General features: G+C 37.8%; 1 protein-coding gene across 2 annotated transcripts; it reads right to left on the bottom strand.

Annotated features, from left to right (window-relative positions):
• Positions 1 to 20,661: 20,661 nt before the first annotated feature.
• FSHB (follicle stimulating hormone subunit beta) lies at positions 20,662 to 22,210 on the bottom strand. 2 transcript variants are annotated; one of them, XM_087746722.1, is made up of 3 exons: positions 22,099 to 22,210; positions 21,481 to 21,640; positions 20,662 to 20,898 (listed from the first exon to the last, which is right to left on the bottom strand). In XM_087746722.1, the coding sequence occupies exons 2-3, from the start codon at positions 21,637 to 21,639 to the stop codon at positions 20,662 to 20,664; spliced, it is 396 nt and encodes a 131-aa protein (XP_087602848.1). In that variant the 5' UTR covers position 21,640; positions 22,099 to 22,210. The 2 variants fall into 2 exon arrangements, with proteins under 2 accessions (XP_087602848.1, XP_009459686.2); XM_009461411.2 differs by lacking the exon at positions 22,099 to 22,210 and having other exon boundaries at positions 21,481 to 21,681.
• Between the last annotated feature and the right edge of the window lie 308 nt (positions 22,211 to 22,518).

The raw sequence follows: 22,518 nt of genomic DNA, 5'->3' as shown, positions 1-22,518 counted from the left end.
CTAGAAATACTTATTTTGTCAAAAAACTGCTTCAAGAAAACACAAGGCAGCAAGTGGAAAACAGTTTGGAGATAACTAGCTTATAGAGACTGGGTTAAGAATAAGCTTACCAACTCTAGTTTGGCTCACATACTGAAGCAAACAAGTTTAAATTGGCATGTAATAATAATGCATGCCCAGAACTGGGGACGGGGAATCACACTACTGTTGTATTAGAGAAAACAGAGGATGAAGCTGTGGCCTTTATTGAGCTTTTCACAGTATTTTATGAAATTTGCAAATAAAATTATACAATACCTTATTCATACTGAAATGTTACAGAATCATAAGCTAAGAAATTAAATTTCACGAGTCTTGATCCACTCAGTTTTTACCTAAAAGTCAACATTTTGGCTATGAACAAATTAGGATGAGAAGACTCAAGAAGAAGGTACGTCCTACTAAAATATGGTAATTCAAACAGAAGGGAAAATTTTCTTGCTGTTCTCTCACTGTTCATTGTACTAACAGCCTACACCTCAAATGGTTTCAAAATGTTATGCAAATCATGCTTTTAGATAGGTCTCCCTACAAGTGTCTGTTTGCCCTTGAGTAGAACGCAGTAGCTCTTTGTAGGAGTGAAAAGCAATTGTTGGCAGCAGTTGGTATAAAAGAATAATTTCTCTGTGCAGGAATCTTTGATAGCAACTGTATTTGTTGACACTGGATTATGATGCAGTATGCCAAGCTTTTCTTTATCCCCTCCCTTCTGGTCTTCAGAAATGTCACTAAAATTCACAAAAGGAGAGGGCCAAAAATACAAGAGAAGCCAGCTCACATGCTCTTGAGGTGTGTTATACAAGACTCATTGCAGGGATGAAAGTGATGGAAACACTGACAACTTTTTGCTTCTAGGCTAACTTTGTCCGTAAAGAACAAATTAGAGGTGTGTCAGCAGTGGCACGTTGATGATCCATCAGTGTAAAATGTTATTTTGTGGTCTTCCAGAGCAACATGCTTAGTCTTGGCTATAAGCTGCTAAATCACCGCAATTACCTCTTTGCTGTGCGTGTTTGGCAAATCTTTTGCCATTCAGTTCTTGTCAGTGATGCTCTAAAATTCCATGCAATGTCACATGGCAAAACCAAAGTGCGAGCAGTTACTTATGTAGAAGATTTCTGATTTGAAGTTGACTGTTTAATTTTATACTAGGTGATGCTAGATTTTAAACTATGTTGAAAATTTGAGAAACAGTTTTCAGCATCATCAGACAATTCTGACTATCATTGCACTTTAGATATAGAGAGAAATTAATTGGGACTGCTACAGTCTTTATGAAATAAGTATATTTCAATGTTCTGCAGTAAAAAAAGAAAAACAGAAATCATGGAGTTGAATGGGGGTGGAAAAAAGAAGGATCAGGTTAAAAGTTTAATTTAAAAGTCCATTACATATATGCAGGAATCAAAGCAGCTAGGAGTGGATATTTATTCAATAGACAAATTAGTTTATTTCTAAATTCTGAGGAAACCAAGAAAAGCCTAAAGAGGGTTATTAGAGTGAATCTGCAATCAAATATTCAGTTCAAATTACTAAGCTGGGTGGGTGGGGTTTTCAAATACCAGGATCCACTCAGTTTGGATTGGCCTGCAATACTTAGACAAGATTTACCAGTTTTACCCCACTAATTGCATGTTGCCATACCCATGTAGTTACACTTTCCATTATGTTCCCAGTCAGTCATTTGCATGTCAAGTGCAGGAGAGAGATAATATCCTCTAATTTATGTTGTTAAAGGGAAAGAAACATCAGCACATCATCTTGTTTTGCTAGAATGTAATAATGTCGGCCCAATTCTCTTATCTTTCTTCTGTTGCAGTTATTTGCAATTATTGAAAAAAGGTTTCAAGGAGGGTGTAAGCAGCTGCCTACTGTCTGAAGGGTTAACCTTGGTTGCCACTGAAAAAAGGACTCCCACAAGTGTTAAGAGGGTACTTTTAATGAACAGACAGTTTGAATTCGATAATGATTTCTTTTATTGCCTTTCACAGATCTGAATAGGCTCATAGAGTCAAAGATTATAAATTCAGAAGGGGTCTTTGGAGTCATTCAATTCTATTTCCTATATTTGTTAAAAAAATAAAAAAATAATTCCTGGGTCAAACACAAAATTTCTTGTTGAGCTGGAATGTGTCTGTTATAAACAGGGAATGAGATTATAATGTATCTGGCTATATTTCTGCTAGCTGTAGTCCTTCCTTGCTCATACACAGAACATGTTTTATTTTGTGTCACTTTGTTACTTTTGAAGAAATGGCATATTCTTTAGAGCCAATGAAGTTTTAGCATAGATTTTAGCTGTATCCGTAAAGCCTCTGTAAAGTAAGTGGATTTGTTCATTTTACAAATACATGCGTTGATCATATGTATTAAACTAGAGTGAGCAACCATTGCTGCTCTTTGTTCCCAATCCCGTTCTTAGTGCAAATTCATGTTGCATTCCACAAGTGTTGTCAGTTACGTGAAATCTGTTAGCTCTGGTGGCAGGGACTTGTGCTTTGTGGAGAAGAAGATGTGAGTTCTTTCCGAGTTGCTAACTGCATGATCCATGGCTCCAGGCCAAAACAGCACAGACAACAGTTTTTCTTTGCAAGAAGGGTTCTCCTATGCATGTTAGTTAAAATAAGGGATGTTATTGTCCCATCTTTCCTGGGGCAACAGACTGTTGACTCATCGATGCATAATTTATGGAACAATATCTGTTTCTTTCACTATTGGTGCAACATCAACTGTACAATGAAGCAGAAAGGAAAAAACATGGTTTGGGAAGGAAAAGTTCTCTGTGTGACAAGCAGCATGGATAATTTCAAAGGGAATAAGTAATATCAGTCCATTTACGTTTCATCTTTAGAGGTACTTTCAATCACAATGTTGTGCCATTATTAAAATCACCCTTTCTATACTTTTATATATAACAGTATTCTGAGCAGTAATATTTGTATTAGTAATGTAATGCAGACAAAACAAAAATCCTAGTCAATAGTCTACATCTGAAATATCAATTTTTTTCTGATTGCCATTGCCCAATTTTAAAAGTTAAGAATCAAGCTGTAGTGTCACAAGTAGAAATTTACAGTGTGTAAAACACTGAAGAGTCAAGCTCAGCCTTCTGTTGGATATTGCGCTGTGGCACAGACAGTAAAAGTGTGTTTTTTGTCAGACATAAAAAAATATGCAGTAAATACCAGACCAGGGCCAGATCTTATAAGTAGAAATATATCATTTGTACCTTTTTCCACATGAACTGCACTTTAATAATGTGTTGATGCTAGCCCTAAATCCTAATCTACAGTTAATTTTTTTGATCATTGGCACTTTTCATTGGTTCTTTACAATGCAAATAAAATTAAACTTAGATTAAATCTAAAGAGACATTTATGGCTCTCTGTGCTATCAAACAGAAAAAAAAATCCAGACTTTTACAGATACATTGTAGTGTAAGCATCTTGTGATTCATCAATTTTTAATGTTAATTTCAGTTTATGTATCAATTTTATGAAGGACTGGCTAAGCCACGGCGGCCCAGGCCAGAATTCCAGTAGTCAGATGTAATTTGAAATATTTTTCAAACTTAGTTATTCTAAATTTGTAGCAACATAAATGTGATATGAATATGGCCATGAGAATTTAAGCTTGCTCCTTTGCAAAATAATGAAATTCTTCTTGTGAGACACCTAATGCATAAAATCTAGTAATTCATTATGAACCTACAGAAAATACACCATATCAATATGAAGTGTGATAAGCGACCCTTATAGTCACAAAGAAGAAATATTCTGAGCAGTTTTTTACTTCAGTCCAACATCAGTATTTTTTTGATACTCAGAAAGGCACACTCTAAAAGATCAGCTATTCTGTTAGAATCAGCATTTCAATTGCTACGATGATAGCTTGATCCTGAAATGAGGATCTGCCCCTAATGAAGTTACTGGGATCTTCTGTAACAGCTAAGCAGTGTAAATACACTAGGGGATGCTGCAGTTACATAGCTTTTCTTTAAAGTTTTCTTGCTGATGATTGTACAAGCATATCTGCTGCCCTGAGAAGCATAAAAATAAAAGCACTCCCATTAGAGTAGCAGGCGGGAGGGCTGGTAATCAACTGAGTGCCTTGTTAAAGAGAGAACTGAAAAGTCTTCCTCAGCTAAGGCTTGATCCAGAGCCCATTGAAGTCAGCAGGTGGCTTTGAATTAGGTCTGGCCTGCAGTGTTTCCGATTAAACTAACAATAAAGCAGAAGCTGCCGCGGGTATTTGTTTTAATAGATTCTCCCATCACTTGATCTGTGGGAAAGAGATAGATTACATTAGTTAGGGTTTTTAGCGCTTTTTTTATTGGGAGGTATGAGACTTTCCTGGCACTGGGAGTTTAGTGCATGCTGTACTGCTGATTCCCTGACTCTGTGTACCATTGAACAGGAAAATGACTGAACAAGTGACAGCTTTGATACAAATCTATTTTATCTGAAAATAGTGCAGATAGAATTAGATAAATGGGCAAGAGACTTGGAATAATTCTAGCTGCCTAGATTATCTTGCTCAGCCTCTGAGATGTTACAGTTCATAGGATCTTTCTTCTGCTGTAGAATTCTCTCAGCCTCTGCATGCATCCTTCAAGACTGCTGTCCTGCCAAAGCCTCCGAGAAGACACTGTCTTAATCTTGGTGTGATGCTGGCTTGTCTGCAATAGGCCCCTGAAATCTCATAATGCCATGTTTTTACTGCAGAGGTAGTATGCATCATCTGCACTGGCAGTAATTTAAGAGGAATTTCTTTGACTCTCAGGAGAACACCAAATTACACTGCAGGTTTTTTCTTTAGCTAACTGGATACTTTTATTAATTGCACAGAGAGGCTGAGTCTCCATTTCGGTGCTATGCTAATTTTCACTACGCTTAAATGTCAACCTGCACCCCTTATGGGCCAGTCAGTTTGAGTGAAAAACATTGCTTCAGCTAGAGAATTGTGTTGTGTAGGAACTGAGTGAGCATCAGCGCTCAGGATGTAATTGAACTGGTTCTGCAGTGACAGTGAGCTTATAATATCCCATAGACTGCTCACATGCCGTTTGTTTCTATGTAAAATCATCTATGAAGTGAGTACTCTGTGTTTTCTAAAAGGAAAAATTGTAGTTTTTACTGTTCTGCGTTTTTGTTCCCTTTATATGTTTTCTCATGTTACTTTCAAGAGCAGAGATTGGGATGTCAGTTTTCTGCATGCTGGCTGTTTACAAATGACTTGGCGAGTACTGAATCTTCCCTGAAAATATGCAGTCGAGAGAGTGAGTGTGTGCCAGTGTGTAGTGTAATGCCATCTTGTGGAACTGTTGTTATATTACTGTAGATTAAAATGAGTAACAAATTCTGTGGGTTTGGTGAGTGCTTTCCCTTTACCTCTGAGGGAGACTTGCACATTTGTCTTGTCATAAGAGACAATAAACCACCAAGCTCTAAAGCATTATCAAGCGTAAATAATTCATGGCTTTAAAATATCGCAAAGGTACTTATAGACAGGTTGTCAGGGAGACAATTTAATATTCTTGATCAACATGTTAAGTATCTGCTTTCATACACCACAATATTTTTCTTATTGGCGTCATAGCAAAGGAGAATTTTAAGGGAAGATAGGAAGAAGAACCAGAAAGTGCCTTTTTGGATGTGCCAACTCTTTAACTTGACGGAAAGTATAGAGGTGCTTGTCTGAAAAATTAACGACTAGATGATGGAAGCTGTCACTATAGCTTGATTGGAGGCCTCTAAATACTTGATGAGAGATGATGGGTAGGAAGGATCAATCATAAAGAGCCTTGAAAGTGATGGCAAATAGCTTATGGTTAATGCAATAGAGAAGGGGCAGTCAGTAGAAGGCTGCAAAGAGCAATTATATAGTTAGATGGGCAAGCAAGGCTGATTTGTGCAGCAGCATTCTTCATAAATCTATTATCTATAAAAAGTCCAAAAGTTTATTACTTTTCCCTGCATTTTACTATTTTAGATTAACACAATCACTGACAAATAAATATTCTTTATCTTCACTCTTTCCTTCTGTCAAATGTGTCACTGTGGCACACGTGGGGTAAGGCATATTCTTGGGAAGTTCTGCAGCTAAAACACGAGACACCTATATGACATAGATGTTTGCAGAAGCTATTTATAGTATAGATCAAACAGCAATGCTTTATTCTCCATTGACTTTCTGTTGCATTCTTAGTACACAATAACTATCACTCGAGTGAAAGTAGGTAAACAGGTAAATATTGTTTCTATGAATATGAAATGCCCTCTCAGCCGAGGTGGTACGGTATGCCTGGTATCTCTGTTGTTCCGTGTATGCTACTCTGCCATTATTTAATGCTATCTAAGAGAACAGTTTTTAAGAATCAAGTCTGTGTGTATATTTGATTTGGTTTGTTTGGGGTGTTTTGGGGGTTTTTTGGTGTGTTCCCTCCCTCCCCCCCCAATGTGCTTCAGCTATGCTCAGCTAGTTTTAGCATCTTTTTAAATAAGTTTAAGTAATTGAATATTACTTCTGGCAATTCAAGGAGTCTGAATTTCTAGTTTTTATGTGGGAATGATCATACGTGGGAAACTTTATATCCATGCTTAGTGGTACCCGAAAAATTCTTTGTAAGAGTTGACATTCTTCAGTTGAAAAAGAATTATGCTACTTAATTTATGTGACCCATCACAACTGCTAAGACTGAATAGGATTTCAAATACTGAGTTTTTACCACTTTTCTTGGAAATATTCTGAAACAGCCTGTGGGGTAAAATCACCAGATAAATCAGTCTAGTTTGCTCATTAGCATTCTATGAGCTGAGAAAGAGGTTACATCAGTTTATTAATAGCCGAATTATTTGTACTGTTCCAGACACTTCTATAGGGTTATTTTCTGAATACTGTATCTGTAAGGGTTGATTCAGAGAGTAGTAAGACTCCTAGAAAAGACGTATGGGAGTTGAAACGAAAATTCCCTTCACTCCAGACTCATGCGAACTTTCAGTATTTCTCAGTCTTTGACAGGATGAGAAAGATCAGTGGAAGATTCTAGGGTAAGGTCCTTATCAGCTGAAATGAAAGGAAACTAAATCCTTATGACTAGTGCTGGGGTGCATTTTAAAGTCAGAGAATACTATTGTAGTATCATATTAAAGGAGAATCTTGCCATCTCCACTTAAAGAGTATTTCCCTGGAAACGGAAGGGTCATTTGCTTATAGGCAGGATTTGGGTTTTTTTTGGAAATCAGAATATCTAGTACTACAGCTATTTCAGAATGTTATAGTTATTGTAGTTATTGAAGCTTTTTTTTCTGGTGGGAGTGAAAAAAGGATTATGGCCAAATTTTCAGAAACAACTTTAGGCTTTGCTCCAGTCCTTGTTTTACTGACTTTCCATTCAGGAAAACGGACTGCTTCTGCTTTCAAAGGGGCTTTCATAGATATTATATTTCACTTTAAAATAATTACTAATAAATAATCAAGCTATGAAAAATTTAGAATTAGATCAAAATGTAGATTTCAACACTACTAAAATGTGATGAGATTGCTCTCTGATGCCTCATGTTAGGCCTGTGCCTGGACTTATGTTTTCATTTTTGAAGCTTGAGATACACTTGATTAAAAAAAAAAATGGCCTCAAGATACAATTTGGATTTAATCCAATATAAGAGCTATGTAGAAAAGCACTGTTTAAAAGGTTTTTCTTCTATGTTCTTTCTTTACCCCCACTTTTGAGTATGCCCTTTCTTGATTTTAAATAAGTGAAGAGTATGCAGTGGATTGTCAAAACTGGTGTCCATGCATTGTGTTTAGGCATCTGCTGCTGAATATATGCTTTACTTTGCTCTGTTGAATGCAAAGTCAATCTTTATTAAGTTTTTAATTATGTAGCTTTAGTTTCTGAGAAACCTTGTAATTGAAGCGTGAAACCCTCAGACGGTGCATGCTATTCAAACTGAAACCTTACCAGTGCTGACGGAATGAGAAAAAAAACTCTTCCTCTGTTCTATAGTTTGTGTCAGCCCCCTATTAATAGATCTTAGGATGCGATTTTACATGTCTGCAAGAATATATGGTTGGGTCATAATTTCTTTGTTAATCACTAGAACTCAGAGATTCCCTTTCTGCTGTACTGTGGCTTTGCCAGTTTTTCTCCTTTTAAAATTTATCTGCTTTATCTTTCTTAAGGGTTACACTTAACAATTGTATGTTTTGTGTATCTATGTTTTGTGTTTTCTGGAAAGGACATACAATATCGCTTATGTGGAAAGCTAGATATCCTTTTCAGGTTCCAGGGCAACTAAACCATCTAAACAGATGTCTGTGATAGAAATTTGACAGCACTTGTATGACCTGGAAAAACTATATGTAGAGTCCTGCAGATGATGCTTCAGGAATAAATCCTCACTTGGTTGCTCCTAAGTCTTGTGCTTCGTTTTCAAACCTTTGAAGATATTTGGTATCAAGGCATTCCCCCATGATAAGTAACTGGCTCCATTTCATCTCTTCTCAACTTCCTGGGAGGGACATAGCCCAGGGATGTTATTAAATTACACCAGAGTTGCACAGACCTCAGGATACTTATATCATAAAGATAATGGGAAGCCACCCATAAGTGAGTTTTGAACCTCAGCACAAGACCTTTGATTTGCATGAATTCATTGCTGCTGTTAATGCTATACAGGCAAATGAGAAGGGTGTTTATGTTGAAAAGCCTGTTTGTGATTTAGAGTTTGTCTCATTTCCATAAAAGAATTATGCATTTAGAAAGGGCTGTTCAAATGCAGGAAGTCTTACAAGTTAGGTGGAATTTCAGAGCCTAACTTCAGGCAGCTGTTACACAGACTCATAGCTTATTCTGGTGAGCTACCTGAGGACACGTTAGTGTACTAAAGAGTAAATTAGATTTAGGAAACCTGACTTGTGGAGATTTTAATTTAGATAACTAAAGCTAGGTTCCTGAAAGTATTGCTTGCAATGAATTCCAATGTGATTTGTTTTGGAAACTCAAGTGTTCACCAAGAAAATTTGTCTGGCCTTGGTTTCCCAATGAATTTTACTTTAGTGCAGGTGCCACATAAAGGTCATTCTCATTCAGGCAAAGCAAAACATTACTTGAAATCAAAACATTGAGCTCAATAAATGCCAAAGGGTCTCTGAGCTGAAGAGGTGAAAGGGGAAATTATCTTTTGTTCTACATTGAAAGCAGACTTTGAGAGTTTCATGACTCATATGTGCATTTCTTCTTGTCACAATATCAATTTCATGCTCTTATTTTATGTGATTCTTGTCAAACAGCAGTAAAATAGACTAAGCGTTGTGCTCAGCAGCAGAGGTGGAAAGCCAGCTAAATAAACATTTAAGAATACCACTGATAGCTTATTTATAGACTTTATCGTACCTTTGTCTGATCTGGAGGGAGTTACCCATATAACATAGTTTTTTTCCAAAAAGAACCAGAGTTATAAGTCCTTCAGAAGGTTTTTATGCTATCTTCTTCAGTGCAGAATATGAGCATTGCATAGTTATGCAGTGCTCTAACTAGCTTTTGCCATATATCCTTCAGCTGAGGGCTTTTTAAAGACACACACACTGTGCGTTTAAGTAAAAGGCAGTATCGAAAACATCCACTTAGCATCTTAAGCAGAAGATGACTGATGATGGTTTTCAGTATCTAATGTCACTGCCATTTATCAATTATTGAAAATTTGACTTTCAACCTTATGTGTGGCATTGTGTATGCCTAAAAGTAAGAATGCGTCCAGTTAGTATTAGAGCGAAACTACTGAATAACTAGATATATGCATACTGAAACATTTAATCTGCAAACTTGAATAAGGTGAGCATAACGCTATACAGACAATTTGGAAAAGTAGGCATGATTTTAGGTGCTTATTATGAGAAAAGAATGAGAACAGAGTTACTGACATGATAAAGTTACTAGAATTGCTCTTCAAAAGACTTTCTATAGAGTAGATGTGAATTGTTAGCAATGTCATGATCGAAAATATGCAAGAATGCCTCTGTCTCTCTGCTACTGTCAGTAGCCAGAAAATGTGGTAAAGAAAGGAAGAGGAAAGCAGCTTTTTTATTAAAACTTCTGAATACAAATGTAAAATACCCAAATAAGTAGTTTTTTCCTTTTTACCTAAGAGCCTTTAAAAGAGTTACACAAACTGAAATCCTGAGCATCAATTAAGAGAGTGAATGGGCAGTAAGATTTGTCTGGCTGGCAAGCCTTGATGCATTAGGTGAATGCCAAAGAAAGACTGTTCTTCTCTCGGAGTTTTGCTAAACAGTAGGGAAAATTTCTGAAGCATTGTGGGGTTCAAGCCTAATGAGACCTAGATGGGATCGACAGTTGACTTCATGAGAGTGACTGTACACATCCCTGTGTTTAACAAACAGATGATGTTTAGCATTTTTAATTTGACTTCTGAGTAAGTGTGAACAGCAGAATCTGATGCTTCATAAATATTCAGCTGTATTATTGGCTCATGTCTGTTAGGTTACGTGATAAAAGCCTGTCTGCACGCCCAGAAAGGAGCATTGAGAGAAAATGGTGGGTGGGGGTGCTAAAGCAGTGCTCTGCTCAGCTACTGGCAGGCCTATGCAGGAGAGCTGTCAGCCCATCACAGGGTCGTCTCTGTAAGGCCTGAGGAGCAGAGAGGCACAAAGGCATGGCGGGAACCCCAGTTAAGGGCTCGGGGGGAAGGAACCCCCCTGTCTGGGCCCTCCCCAGGGCTGCCTCCTCAGCCTGAGTTTCCAGGTGTGAAACCCCATCAAGATTAGTCAGCACTGGAGCACCTTTCAGACTGGGAGAGGTTGCTGCCTGGGGATATGTGATGCATTATGGGATGCAGGGGAAGAGCATTTTGGGATTGCACAGGACTTACTATGGAATGTTTAGCGGCGGAATCAAAGGTAGGGAAAGGGATGGATTTAGGTGATTTGGGGAGCAACAAGTGCGGGAAAAGGTAAGGGAATGAAAAGGGCTAGTCTGGTGTAAATAGCTTGCTGGTTAGCATGCCTGTCTGGCCATGCCTTGCACCTGATTGGCACGGTCTGTCCTATCTTCCTATAAATTCCTTTCTAATTCTTTTCCTGGGTGAGAGACTCTCTGTTCTGCGTGCATGTGTGTACGTGGGTCTGAGTGCCAGCAGCTGGAGTCAGACCGTGGGTCGGAGGGCCTGCATGTCTGTGTGCCAGCAGCTGGGGAGATCAGAGGGAGTGGACTTGAGTGCCAACAACTGGAGTGGGATCTTGGGTCATAGGGGCCTGCGTGTCCATGCTGCCAGCACCTGTCGTGAGTGAGGGTCCGCGTTCCAGCAGCTGGGCTGGCACCACAGGCCAGAGGGCCTGGGTGCCAGGGACTAGAGAGATTGGAGTGAGCGAAATCAAGTGCCAGCCACTGTGGTGGCTGATCTGTGCGGCCAGCATTATATATATGTAGCGTATATATGTGCTCTATGTGCATACGCCTACTTGGGAATATGTATTCACCTCGCTGCCACAGGTTAGATCTCGTGGTACAGAGCTGCAGAAGCCTCATCTCTCTTGGGCTATTGGATCCAACACAATATATTTTCTCCCGTAACAATGTCCATACCTGTTGAGTCAGAGATGCAGTAGTTGTCATCAGAACCAGTCATTAAACTGCGTAACAGTTGATAAATAATGAAAAGTCTCTTTGTGAGGGCATGGTCCGTTTCTATTTAATTCAGCAAATTTACAGTTTCCTTTATCTCTTGTTTTCTTTTGGGAAGAAGCTTGTGCTGTACATGGCTATCCATCTGTATAACTCTACTGACGTGAAATTTAAGATGAGTTTGAAATATCTGTTCCTTGAATACCCTTCTTTCAGACATCTTAGGCTTTCCCTGTAGAAGGAAAAATGGCAAACCAGGTTGCAAGGGAGGGAACGCTGGACTAGAGAGTATTATGCAATTAATTCCTTCTGGTAACGTTTTTGATTCTGTAATTGATTTCTTGCTACATTGTTTTGCAGTGATTGAGGGTCTTTTGTTTTGTGACACAGTGATACTACTCGATTTGTTTTAACTGTGAGATCTCCAGTGCTTTTAGTTTCTTTGTTTTCACTGATGTCCAGGTTCACAGTAAGAAGTCCTAGTCACAGACAGAGCAGCAATATTTATTGCCATGTCGTTACTCACACAATAGTTGGAATGTATTGGGAAAATACGTCCCTTACTGTGTCCCCTCATTGATACGAGGAAGAAATGTGACTAAGGCATCTTGCTTTGTAGTGGTATTGGGTTGCATTATCCATTGCAAACAAAACAGTTACCAACATCTACGTGTAAATAATTCACAAATTGAAAGAGGAACTAAATTGCATGGATTTCTCACTAGGAATCAGCCGACTTAAGCAGGAAATCCTTTGCCTGGCACAGACATGTTCACTGGGAGAACGCGACATATTTCAAGCAGCAGAATCTGTTTATGACACAAAGTTCCTGATGTGTGAAAGATCTTGTTTCAGTGCTTTCTGAACAGATATTTGCATAATGCTTTTGGAGCCATATAACATAATAAGGATTTATTTAGTGATGTCATACCAAGACTGAAGGGATTTCCCAGTTCAGTTATCTGTTTTCAAAACCTGGCAGGTCTACATTAGGCTCTTTTCATCTAGTAGTAGAGTTACAATTTGACACTTATCCCTTGTTCTTCCTTTTGTCATGGGCAATAAGCTTTTATTTTATTTTCAGATCAAGTGCGAGGATACATTTTTAATAAACTGGTGTAGTATAGTAATATTATTAATTGTATAATGCTTCAAACTGTGTTTTTTTTATGCAGCTTTGCTAGAGTAAGAAGTTGGGAGGTTCTGAAATCTCCCTTATCAATTGCCATGTGCTTGGGCACGTCACTTTTCCCATTTTGATGTCAATGGGGCTGTGTACGTCAAAAGCAAATCTGCTTGTTTCCTTCATATGGCATACTGAGTTATCAAGAAAGAGAAGATCCTTTTTTGTGCTATTAATATTACCTAGTTTGAGATGTGGCAAATAACCTGAAATAATATGACAGAAATTAACACAAGAGTGACATTAAAAGGAAATTTTCTAATTTGAGATCTGACACTATTCCAGTCTTCAAAGTGTTAGTGAATATTTAATGGATCAGACATCTACTGAAAGGACGTAGACTGAATTATTTAAGGGCATCACAAACCCTTGAGTATTTAACCCCTGAAGCATTGTAATTCATAACGGAGGCTTAGTTATTCTGATGTAATGTTGTTCATTCCCAGGCTTGCTCTCATGCTATTTTATTTTTGATTATTAAAGCAATATTGGTCTACACAGTAGAAGCAAAACTAAACAGATATTCCTATATTGGAATACTCTGTAATACCACTAGCTATGCTAATATTCTTAAAATATTCTAAAATGTTACAGTGTTGAATAGATGAAAATAAGTATTCTTAGAGTGGTTATCATGAGTCTGTAAGACCATTCCAGACAACACACTTTCCATTAACTACAGTGCTTGTTCTTAGAGGGGATGTTTGGGGCTTGTGTTGGGGTGAACTGAATCTTTGTCAAACTGCTGCACCTTCATTATCTCTAATGAATTTATTAGCCGGATATGGGAATTTGACAAGATAGTTTCTACACTGCTTAGAGAAATGCTTAATAAAATGTACATGCTGAATAACAAATACTAAGTAACTAGATTGCGCATAGACAGGAATGGATTTAGTTATGCTTTTACATTGTCCCTGAACTAAGCATCACGGTGTAAAGTGGTTTCAAGTTCCAGACATAATAATCCAAGTATATGAACACATCCAGATACTCATAGATCAGGATCTACTTGACTTACGGCTAGATTGTGTAAACAAAGCCGATATGGTAAAGTTTATATCTGTTCACACTGATGGTGTAAATTAGTCTCCCATCTAAAGCATTAGCTCACATGTGATTTAGAATTCTCTTGAAGATTCAGATATTTATTCTAAAAGGAGAAGTCATATAGGAAAGAAATTTAACTGATTGGGCCAGATCCATTGCTTGGCAGAGCTGTCCTTGGTACTGTTTGGAAGTGGGGGCAGAATTAATTTTAAGCTGTCTTTATTATTTCTCAGTCATTGGGCTAGCTGAAGTGCGTACCCTACTTTTGTATTATATAAAATCATGCCGTTGGTGATTCTAAACACCTGTTCGAAAAGGCAAGTATTACCAGGGCATAGACCTGATCCACAATCCTTTGCCTCACTGTGACATAAATTTTGACAGTGTCTGAACCAAAAGTTTTCCTTCGAACTTCTTAACATTTTTCTTCATTATCATATTATTTTGACTGGGAATTTCCACAGCATTCACAAAAGCATCAAAACTTGCCAATACTGTATAATGAGAGGAGATAATGAAAGCTAAGATAATTTTGTGATGAAACTTTAAATGTAAACACATGAAGCAAGAGGGAAATTGGATTCCTTAAGTCGTTAAAAGGTTTTTCTAAAAGCCATTGGGTAATGTTTCATTACGTTCTATGTCTTGAGTGTTGGTATCTTAAGAACGACATATTGTATAGGGGTGAGATTAATATTCTGACTGAATAATATCTCTGTCTATAGCATTATTCAATGTATGTAAGTATAGGCAAATGTAATCCAGAGATATTAGATCTAGAATTTACCTTCCTTCCTCATATAGGATAACATCATACTATACAAGTAATACATCTGAACTCCCCCCCAGTAGTTGAATAAAGAGATCGTCAGTGTGAGGTGAGACTTTACCTCTTGACTCTTAGAGTTGCTATGTGAAAGAAAACTAATGGTTAATGACTGTAAAGCATAGCTAGTTAATTCGTTCGCTTCCCCACCTACACACAATGAAACACTGACATTTGATTTCTTGCAAGTATGTCCTTTCTCTAACCCTGCTCCTGTCTTGTTTTCTGTATTTCCCAGAGACTGCAGCCTTGTGGACTGCTGTAATGTCTATCAGTATAAGTCACGTTGAAAGACCAAGGCTTTGATAGCTAATGTTAATAACATAAATTGAAGAGAAACATGAGATGCACAGAAAAATTTTATAGATCCCATTCCTCAAGTAGAGGGGAGCCATTAATCTCAAGGCTGCCATCTCCAAATGAAATTTTCAGATTAGCTAGTTAACTCTTTTTTTGTAGTTTTTTTGTAGTTTCAACCAAGATGTTAGTTGTATTTTTTTAATGAAAATGAAGTGTGCAGCTGAATATTGCATACTGACAAAGCAAAATGTACTTGCTGAGGTGGGAAGGTGAAGGAGAGTAGAATGTAGTAACACCATGCTCAACTGTCTTTCCCCTTCCCATTCAAATAGCCCAAGTTAAGTGCAGCCTCAACTTGACATGTACAAGCCAGAGTCCTGATGTTCCTGTTTTTTCCACCTATTATTTGTAATTACCTCTGTCTCAGGCTAGATTTGTCTGAGGATTTGTGGATGGCTAATAAATTCTTATTATTTTCTGTATATCAATATGGTAAAAAATATTGTGAGCGCAGTTATATGCCAAAATTATAAGGCAAGTATCAACCTGTTTTAAGCTAGAGGGAATGATTTACAGAACTTAGGGAGTAATAGCTGAGCATTGACAACAGTGGGTTGATGCTAATATGTTGATGCTTTATTAATGGCTTCAAGGTGAGTAACATGTATTTCTTTGCCTCTCTGTAAAATCAGGGTGTGCTTTCTACCTAAAAAGGCAGTTGGGATTAAATGGTCATTTCAATTAGTAGGACTATGAATACTGCTGCTGCACTTCATGTTCCCATCTTGATGTCTGGAAAGCTTCAAGTACAGCTGGCACAGACACTCATAAGATCAAGGTCAAACTGTCTGCATAATAAATGATAGACAGTATTAATTCACCCACAGATGTGGCGGCAGGATGAATAATCTTCATGCAGTTTATCTATACACTGGGTATTTGAAAGACTTAATTAATTACAACACAATGAATCCTGCATTAAGTGTCCCTCTTGAAGGTCTTTAAGGGACAGTTCAACACTATGTATTGCCGCTATGCTGTATGCATTCACCGGGGGGTTATAAATTATAGTTTTCCAGGTTTCCTGCTTTCAGGGTGATGCAAAAAAAGAGATAATTTTACTTAACTGGGAGTAAATGAATAGATAGTTCAGTCCGTTTTAGCTTTTACTACCTCTAAAGTTAGTTTCTGTAGGCTGGTGGCTAAAGTCTGACATATAAGGTCTTTTTGCACAGCCTGCCTTTAAAAATGGAATTAATATGCAGCTTTTGAAAAGTTTGCTGTTGGCAGAATAGTTCTGTTAAAGTTAAAAAGCATTTTACCTATTGATCTCAATGGAAAGGGTTAGGCCCATGGTAGGAATTTTTGAAAATCTACATCTGAATCTGTTAGCAATGTTTCTAAAAGTTTATGCACCAATTTAGTATTTTGAGTAGCACGTCATACTAAGACTTTCACCTTTTGACAGAGTTGCCATTTATTCTTTATGATAGAGCTAGGTAAACAGCATATAAATTACTTCTTAAATATTTTTCTAAAATAATAATTCGAAGCAGATTTGGAACTCAAACTACACTAATATTCATGACTTGCAAGTACCTTCACTAAAATGTTGGAAAAATATTGATGTAAAAGTACGTTTAATGAAGTGGTTATGGGGCATTGAATGGAAAGTGAACTTTGAGAAGATGAAGTCTGTCTTACAAACTGTCAAAGATAGTCTAAGATACCTTGAAGTCAAGCCAGTCTTTTGTAAGAATTTCTGAATTTCTGTCAGTGAAACTACTGGCAGTGAAATATTTGCAGTCTGTAGAACAACAAATAATTGTTGACATGGTTTGGAATGGATTTAAGTTGGAGGCATACATTCAAAGCTCGCTGATGTTAACAGCAAGACTTCATGTAGGACTTGCATGTTTCCTGAGCCTTTTGTGCGATTGCTTATGATTAGACAAAGAAGATAAATTCAGTAAATTATTTGTTTGCTGTTCCCCTATTGATATTTTGAAAAACACAAAGCTTTTGATGCATGACATACCCATCTTTTCAAAAAGCCAGCTTTATGGAAGAGTTTTGGGTAGAACTCATATCTAGGTACTGAACAGGTTGTGAGAAAGTGTTTGAAAGAGGTATTCCCAAAGGCTGTAATTTGCTTGGCAGGGGTTAGTGCTTATATGGAGGGCACCTTTTTCACTGAACCTTTGAGTCTCTAGGAGTTGCTATTTACCTCAGCATTGGTACCTAAGATTTGTGAGAGATGCGAAGTGAGAGTCTGGAAGCTTGCAGTGCTGCGTGATTAGGATTTTTTTTGCCAGCATTCTGAGATTAACCTCAATACTCTTTTGACTGCATTAGTTACAGTTTTAATTCCAAGGTTCTGAATAGATTCATTTGCAAAATGAAAATGAGTGGTTGCATTTGTCTGATGGATGAAATGAGAGCTATATAATTTTTGGTTTTACATGCAAGCTAATTTGTGACAGAGATGTGGACACAGCTCTGGAGAGGTTCTAATCCCTATAGTTTAAATACAATATTACTGATAATCTTTATTCTCATCCACAGTTCTGTTGTGTTACAACTACATAATATTTCAACATCTTATTACTGGGTCAGGCTAAAATATACCAGGCTTTTATTTGATGTGATTTGGCCATATAAAATCATAGAATGCTTTGGGATGGAAGGGACCTTTAAAGGTCATCTAGTCCATCCCCCCTGCAATTGGCAGGGACATCAACAACTAGATCAGGTTGCTCAGAGCCCCATCCAGCCTGTCCTTGAATGTTTCCAAGTATGGGGCATCTACCACCTCTCTGGACAACCCGTTCCAGTGTTTCGCTACCCTCATTGTAAAAAGTTTCTTCCTTATATCTAGTCTGAATCTACCCTCTTTTAGTTTAAAACCATTACCCCTCGTCCTATCGCTATTGGGCCTGCTAAAAAGTCTGTCCCCATCTTTCTTATAAGCCCCCTTTAAGTATTGAAAGGGCGCAATAAGGTCTCCCCGCAGCCTTCTTGTCTCCAGGCTAAAGAGCCCCAGCTCTTTCAGCCTTTCCTCATAGCAGAGGTGTTCCAGCCCTCTGATCATTTTTGTGGCCCTCCTCTGGACCCGCTCCAACAGGTCCATGTCTTTATAGTGCTGAGGACCCCAGAGCTGGACACAGTACTGCAGGTCTATAATGCAAATATGGCTCAGATGAGTGTATTAGTTATATGAAAAAAAATTATGTGTGTGGGGGGAAGTGTGATTTAAAGCATAGTGAAGTAGGCAGGTGGACTTATAAGGTTTTTAATTGGCTTATTAAGACACATAACAGAAGTGCAACAAAATTATTTTTATTGTTCCAAAATGCACAGCAGACAATACAGGTGTTTACAGATCTATTTTGAAGACGTATCTTTTTCCATACTTTTTTACTACAAGCTACTCTGTTTTGCAATTTTAATTCAAAATTCCCTCATCCAGAATGGAATAATTCCTGAAATTAATAATATGCTTAGTTTTAACCAACGTCAACTCATGTTTAAAACTGAAATGAGTGAGAGGCAATTTGATTTACCTATTACTTTACCACTTTTAAAACTTCAGTAGACCAAAGAAAATGTCCATGCAGATAAATCTTATAAATAAAGTTAAGAGATCTAATATCTTTCAGTAAAAAAAGCTAAAAATGAAATAAGTTAAAATATCTATTGTAAGAGACATCCAGAGTAACCGACAAATTCCCTTTAAATAAACATGTCTGTAAGGGTCTCAAAAGCAGACATGTCAGGCACCCTCAAGAGGTCGTCTACTTCATTCCCTTGCCTCATGGCAAATTAACTTTATCTCTGTCATTCCCAACAGGTTCAATGTGTTCTTGAAGACCTGTAGTGGTCACTACTCCACAGACCCCACTCTCTCTCCCTTCCTTCCTGAACCCCCTAACAATTTATTTCAGCGTCTGGCTGTCTGAACCTTTCCAAAGATTTGCTAGTGGCTACTCTGAATCTTTCATTAGTTGTTCTGTTCACTATGAACATGGAGAACTGACTGTTCCTTTTCTCTTTGTAACAGTCTTCAAGCATGTAAAAGGTTCCACTAATTTCCCCCCCTCTAAGTGTTACCTCCCGTAAGCAAAACAACCACATTTATTTAAATCTTTTTCTCCTAAGATATTTTTTAGGCCTCTCTCCATTTTTATTACTCTTCTGTGGATTTTCTCCGTTTTTTCGATGCCTTGAAGTTCTGTGTCCAAAGCTGGAAATAACAACTCCGCTGAGACTCTTGTCATGTTGAGCAGAATGGTGGAAGTAGGTTGTGTCTTGTAGTCTCTACTCCTTACATTCCCACTTTTCTGCAGTGGTGTCATACTGTTGACTCATACTTAGCTCATATAACCGCCAAGTCTTTGGTGCCGAACTGCTGCTGAACCAGTTGCTCTCCATTCTGTGTTTGTGTAGGTGATTGTTTCTGATGAAGAGCGGTATCTTTTCATTTTCCTGATAGGGTTTCATTCTGTCGGTTTCAGATAATTTTCCCAATAACGTGCGATAATTTTCCATTCTGATTCAGCCGGTCCTCCAGCTTGCTTCCCAACCATCCCAACTTCATATTGGCCATTGCAGAATTAGGTTGCTGCAGAACTCTATATAAACTTCCATTCTCAGAGGGACTACTGTGAGCTACTTTCAAGGCATGTTATCACACCATGTTTGCACTACTGGGATCAGGTGCCTCTAGATTCATCCCTAAATAATTTGTGAGACGCCTATGTTAAATAGTGTTTAAAAAATTCTCATTCTTACATTTTGTTGCAGAATGAGAGGAAATCCAGTGTTTCTGAGATGCAGCAAAATTTTCAGAATTGTTTAACTAACTTAGGATATGTTTACTCAGGTGAAAGTAGATGGCTGATGATTCTTTTTTCAAGTTAGCCAGGCATAAACTAGAGTTCATGCTATTTGCGTTATTGTGTCACTGAGCCTGAGCTAACAAGCCTTACTGAGAAAGCACAAGAGTTCAGGTGACATTCAACATTTGAACATAGATTTTGGCTTGTAAATAAACATGCTGTTATTATTTACAGAGCATAATGACTATATGAAATATTTTGCCAAAAAAAAAAAAAGTCAGGATCTCGGCTCAGAGAGGTTTACAGTCCAGCTAATAGAAAGTGAGGGCATAGCTGTTGGTTGTAAGAAAACCAGTGCTGCAAGGCTTTTTAAAATAGGTGCGTTCTGAGGAGAAATGGAAAGCAGGTGATAATAAAGACTTGGAAATTGGGAACGTTTTGAAAGCATAGGATAGCATAGAATAATCTAAGTGAACTAGGCAGTGGAAATACAGGACTATAAAGAATGAAGGTGTAATAGAGAAGAAGAGGAGGTAAGGGCAGAAGGAATCGGAAGCAGTGTTCTATAGACATATGAAAATGATTTTAAGGAAACTGATGGGATAAGTAGGGAAGGCCTGAAGAGAAGTTTAGTCAGTAGCTCTCCATTTTGGCCTTAAAAATCTTTGTTTCAATCTTGGCAGTTTCTAAATAGCCTTGCCTATTATCTTCCACTTAAGCCCGATCAGTACCTTTATTTAGAAGTGAACATGTAAAGCCAAGCTGCCATCTCAAGTACCCTTCATTGGTTACTTCCATTCTGACTGAAAGAACAGTAGGATGGCCCCAGCCCTCGCACGGTGCAGTCAGTGCTGTCAGTGTCGCAGGTCTCACAATGGCACTCAGTAGCTACTGGGTACGAATAAAAAGATTCGGGATGGTCACCACAGCCTGGGATCTTCACTGTTTCATACACAACCTCTTTGAAAGTACATGTTTGCTGAACAGATGATACTGGTGGATATTTATATACTGGATCCTGAAAATTACAAGAAGGAAATACTTGTTTTGAAATTTGTTATGAGGCAGAATTCCAAATTTTTCAAAATAAAGGACCTGATGTGAAAACTAATTAAACCAATGGGGAAAATCCCACTGAGATCAAAGGGTTTGCATCAGACTCTTATAATTTAACCTAGATCCTTAGATTTCTCCTTTCAGGAGGACTGATATGGCAAATTTGTGTCATACCATCACCAGACAATCTTTCAGGTCAATTACTTGATTCTTCAAATTATTTGGAAAAGTAGAGGAGTCTACAAAGGCTGCTTTATTGTATCCATTTGCAACCACAAATTGAACACAAGGCAGAGATCCAGATTGTATTACTTTCAACTCTAGTTATACAATATAAACATGTGTGCAGCCAGTTAAAGAAGACCTGAATTTTACTGGCATCTTTTCACCCTTCGCTTTGTAGTTCAGACTGGCTGTGTATCTACTTTCCTGTCAAATAGCACAGAAGTTACTCAACCTGTTGTTTCACAAGGCTCATCCTGCCTATGTGTTCATTAAGGACTGGAGAAATGAGTTATTTAGAAATTAAACTTAAGATTCTCACCCTCGTGAAGCAGTATCCTGAGCACCACGTGGCATTCACTGTAATACAGAATTCACATTCTTCTCTTTCCACTGCTATGGTAATGTTGGTAAGCTGACAGCTATTGCAACAAATTGCTTTCCAGCAAAATAACAGCACATAACAATTAACTGTCTTCATCCTGTGTATAAAGCAAAAAATGTATCTATACCAGAGAAACATGTATAGTTATTTTCAACAGGAAATATTTATAGAAATAGAGAGAAGTTGAGCCTTCACATTATCCTCAAGTGGTTCTATAATAGCAAGCTTTCAGAAACATCAGTGAGAACATAGGATAAAGCCATGAAATAAATCTATCTGTATGTTTATTGTTAACGGAGTTTGATTTTCCAAAGCGACTGAAGTGGCATGTCAGCAATCTCTGCAGAATAATAATAGCAGAGTACCATACCACTTTCAATGAAATATTTTTATCTAAGTTTCCATACAGAGAATGTGTCCTGTCTTTAAGGAGAAAGAAAAAGAAGCAAGGGAGAGAAAGAGCAAAGGATAATGTATTCTTCAGAAGCAATTAATTACATACAGTGTTTGCAATTTGAAAAAAGATTTCTAGATCAGGATCTGATGAAAACTTACCTGTATTCTACTTGCCTTCCTGGTAGTAGCTGTAGTGAAAAGAAAGCCCCGTGCTCACCTTTTATACTAAATTGGTGTAATTTATACCTTGAGGATTTGCAGCGTATTAATGCAGCAAGCATTCGTTTGGTACTTGGTGAAAGTGGATTAATGTTCAGCCAGACAGTGAGATCAAGCCTTGTTAAGACAAAAAAAGAAAAGCAAAACACACTCAGGAAGTGATGGTGAAGGTTACTGTCACAATGTCTTTTTAGAAGTTTCCCTGGATTTGATTCAGTGGCATTTAGAAATAGCTGAACCATGCCACAATTTGAATGAAGGCTGAGAAGCCTATTTTTGGAAAAGAAAAGTTCAAGTCTTTTAACTGTGTTTTATGTCAGCCCTCAAACTGATAGGCTTGGGGTGCAAGTTTGTCCTTTG

Source organism: Nipponia nippon, unplaced genomic scaffold (assembly GCF_047370975.1).
Source record: "Nipponia nippon isolate SJK-2023a ecotype South Korea unplaced genomic scaffold, ASM4737097v1 scaffold_10, whole genome shotgun sequence".
NCBI classification, from domain to species: domain Eukaryota; kingdom Metazoa; phylum Chordata; class Aves; order Pelecaniformes; family Threskiornithidae; genus Nipponia; species Nipponia nippon.
The sequence above is the reverse complement of the archived record's forward strand: the minus strand, read 5'-3'. Positions and strand labels throughout refer to the sequence as shown.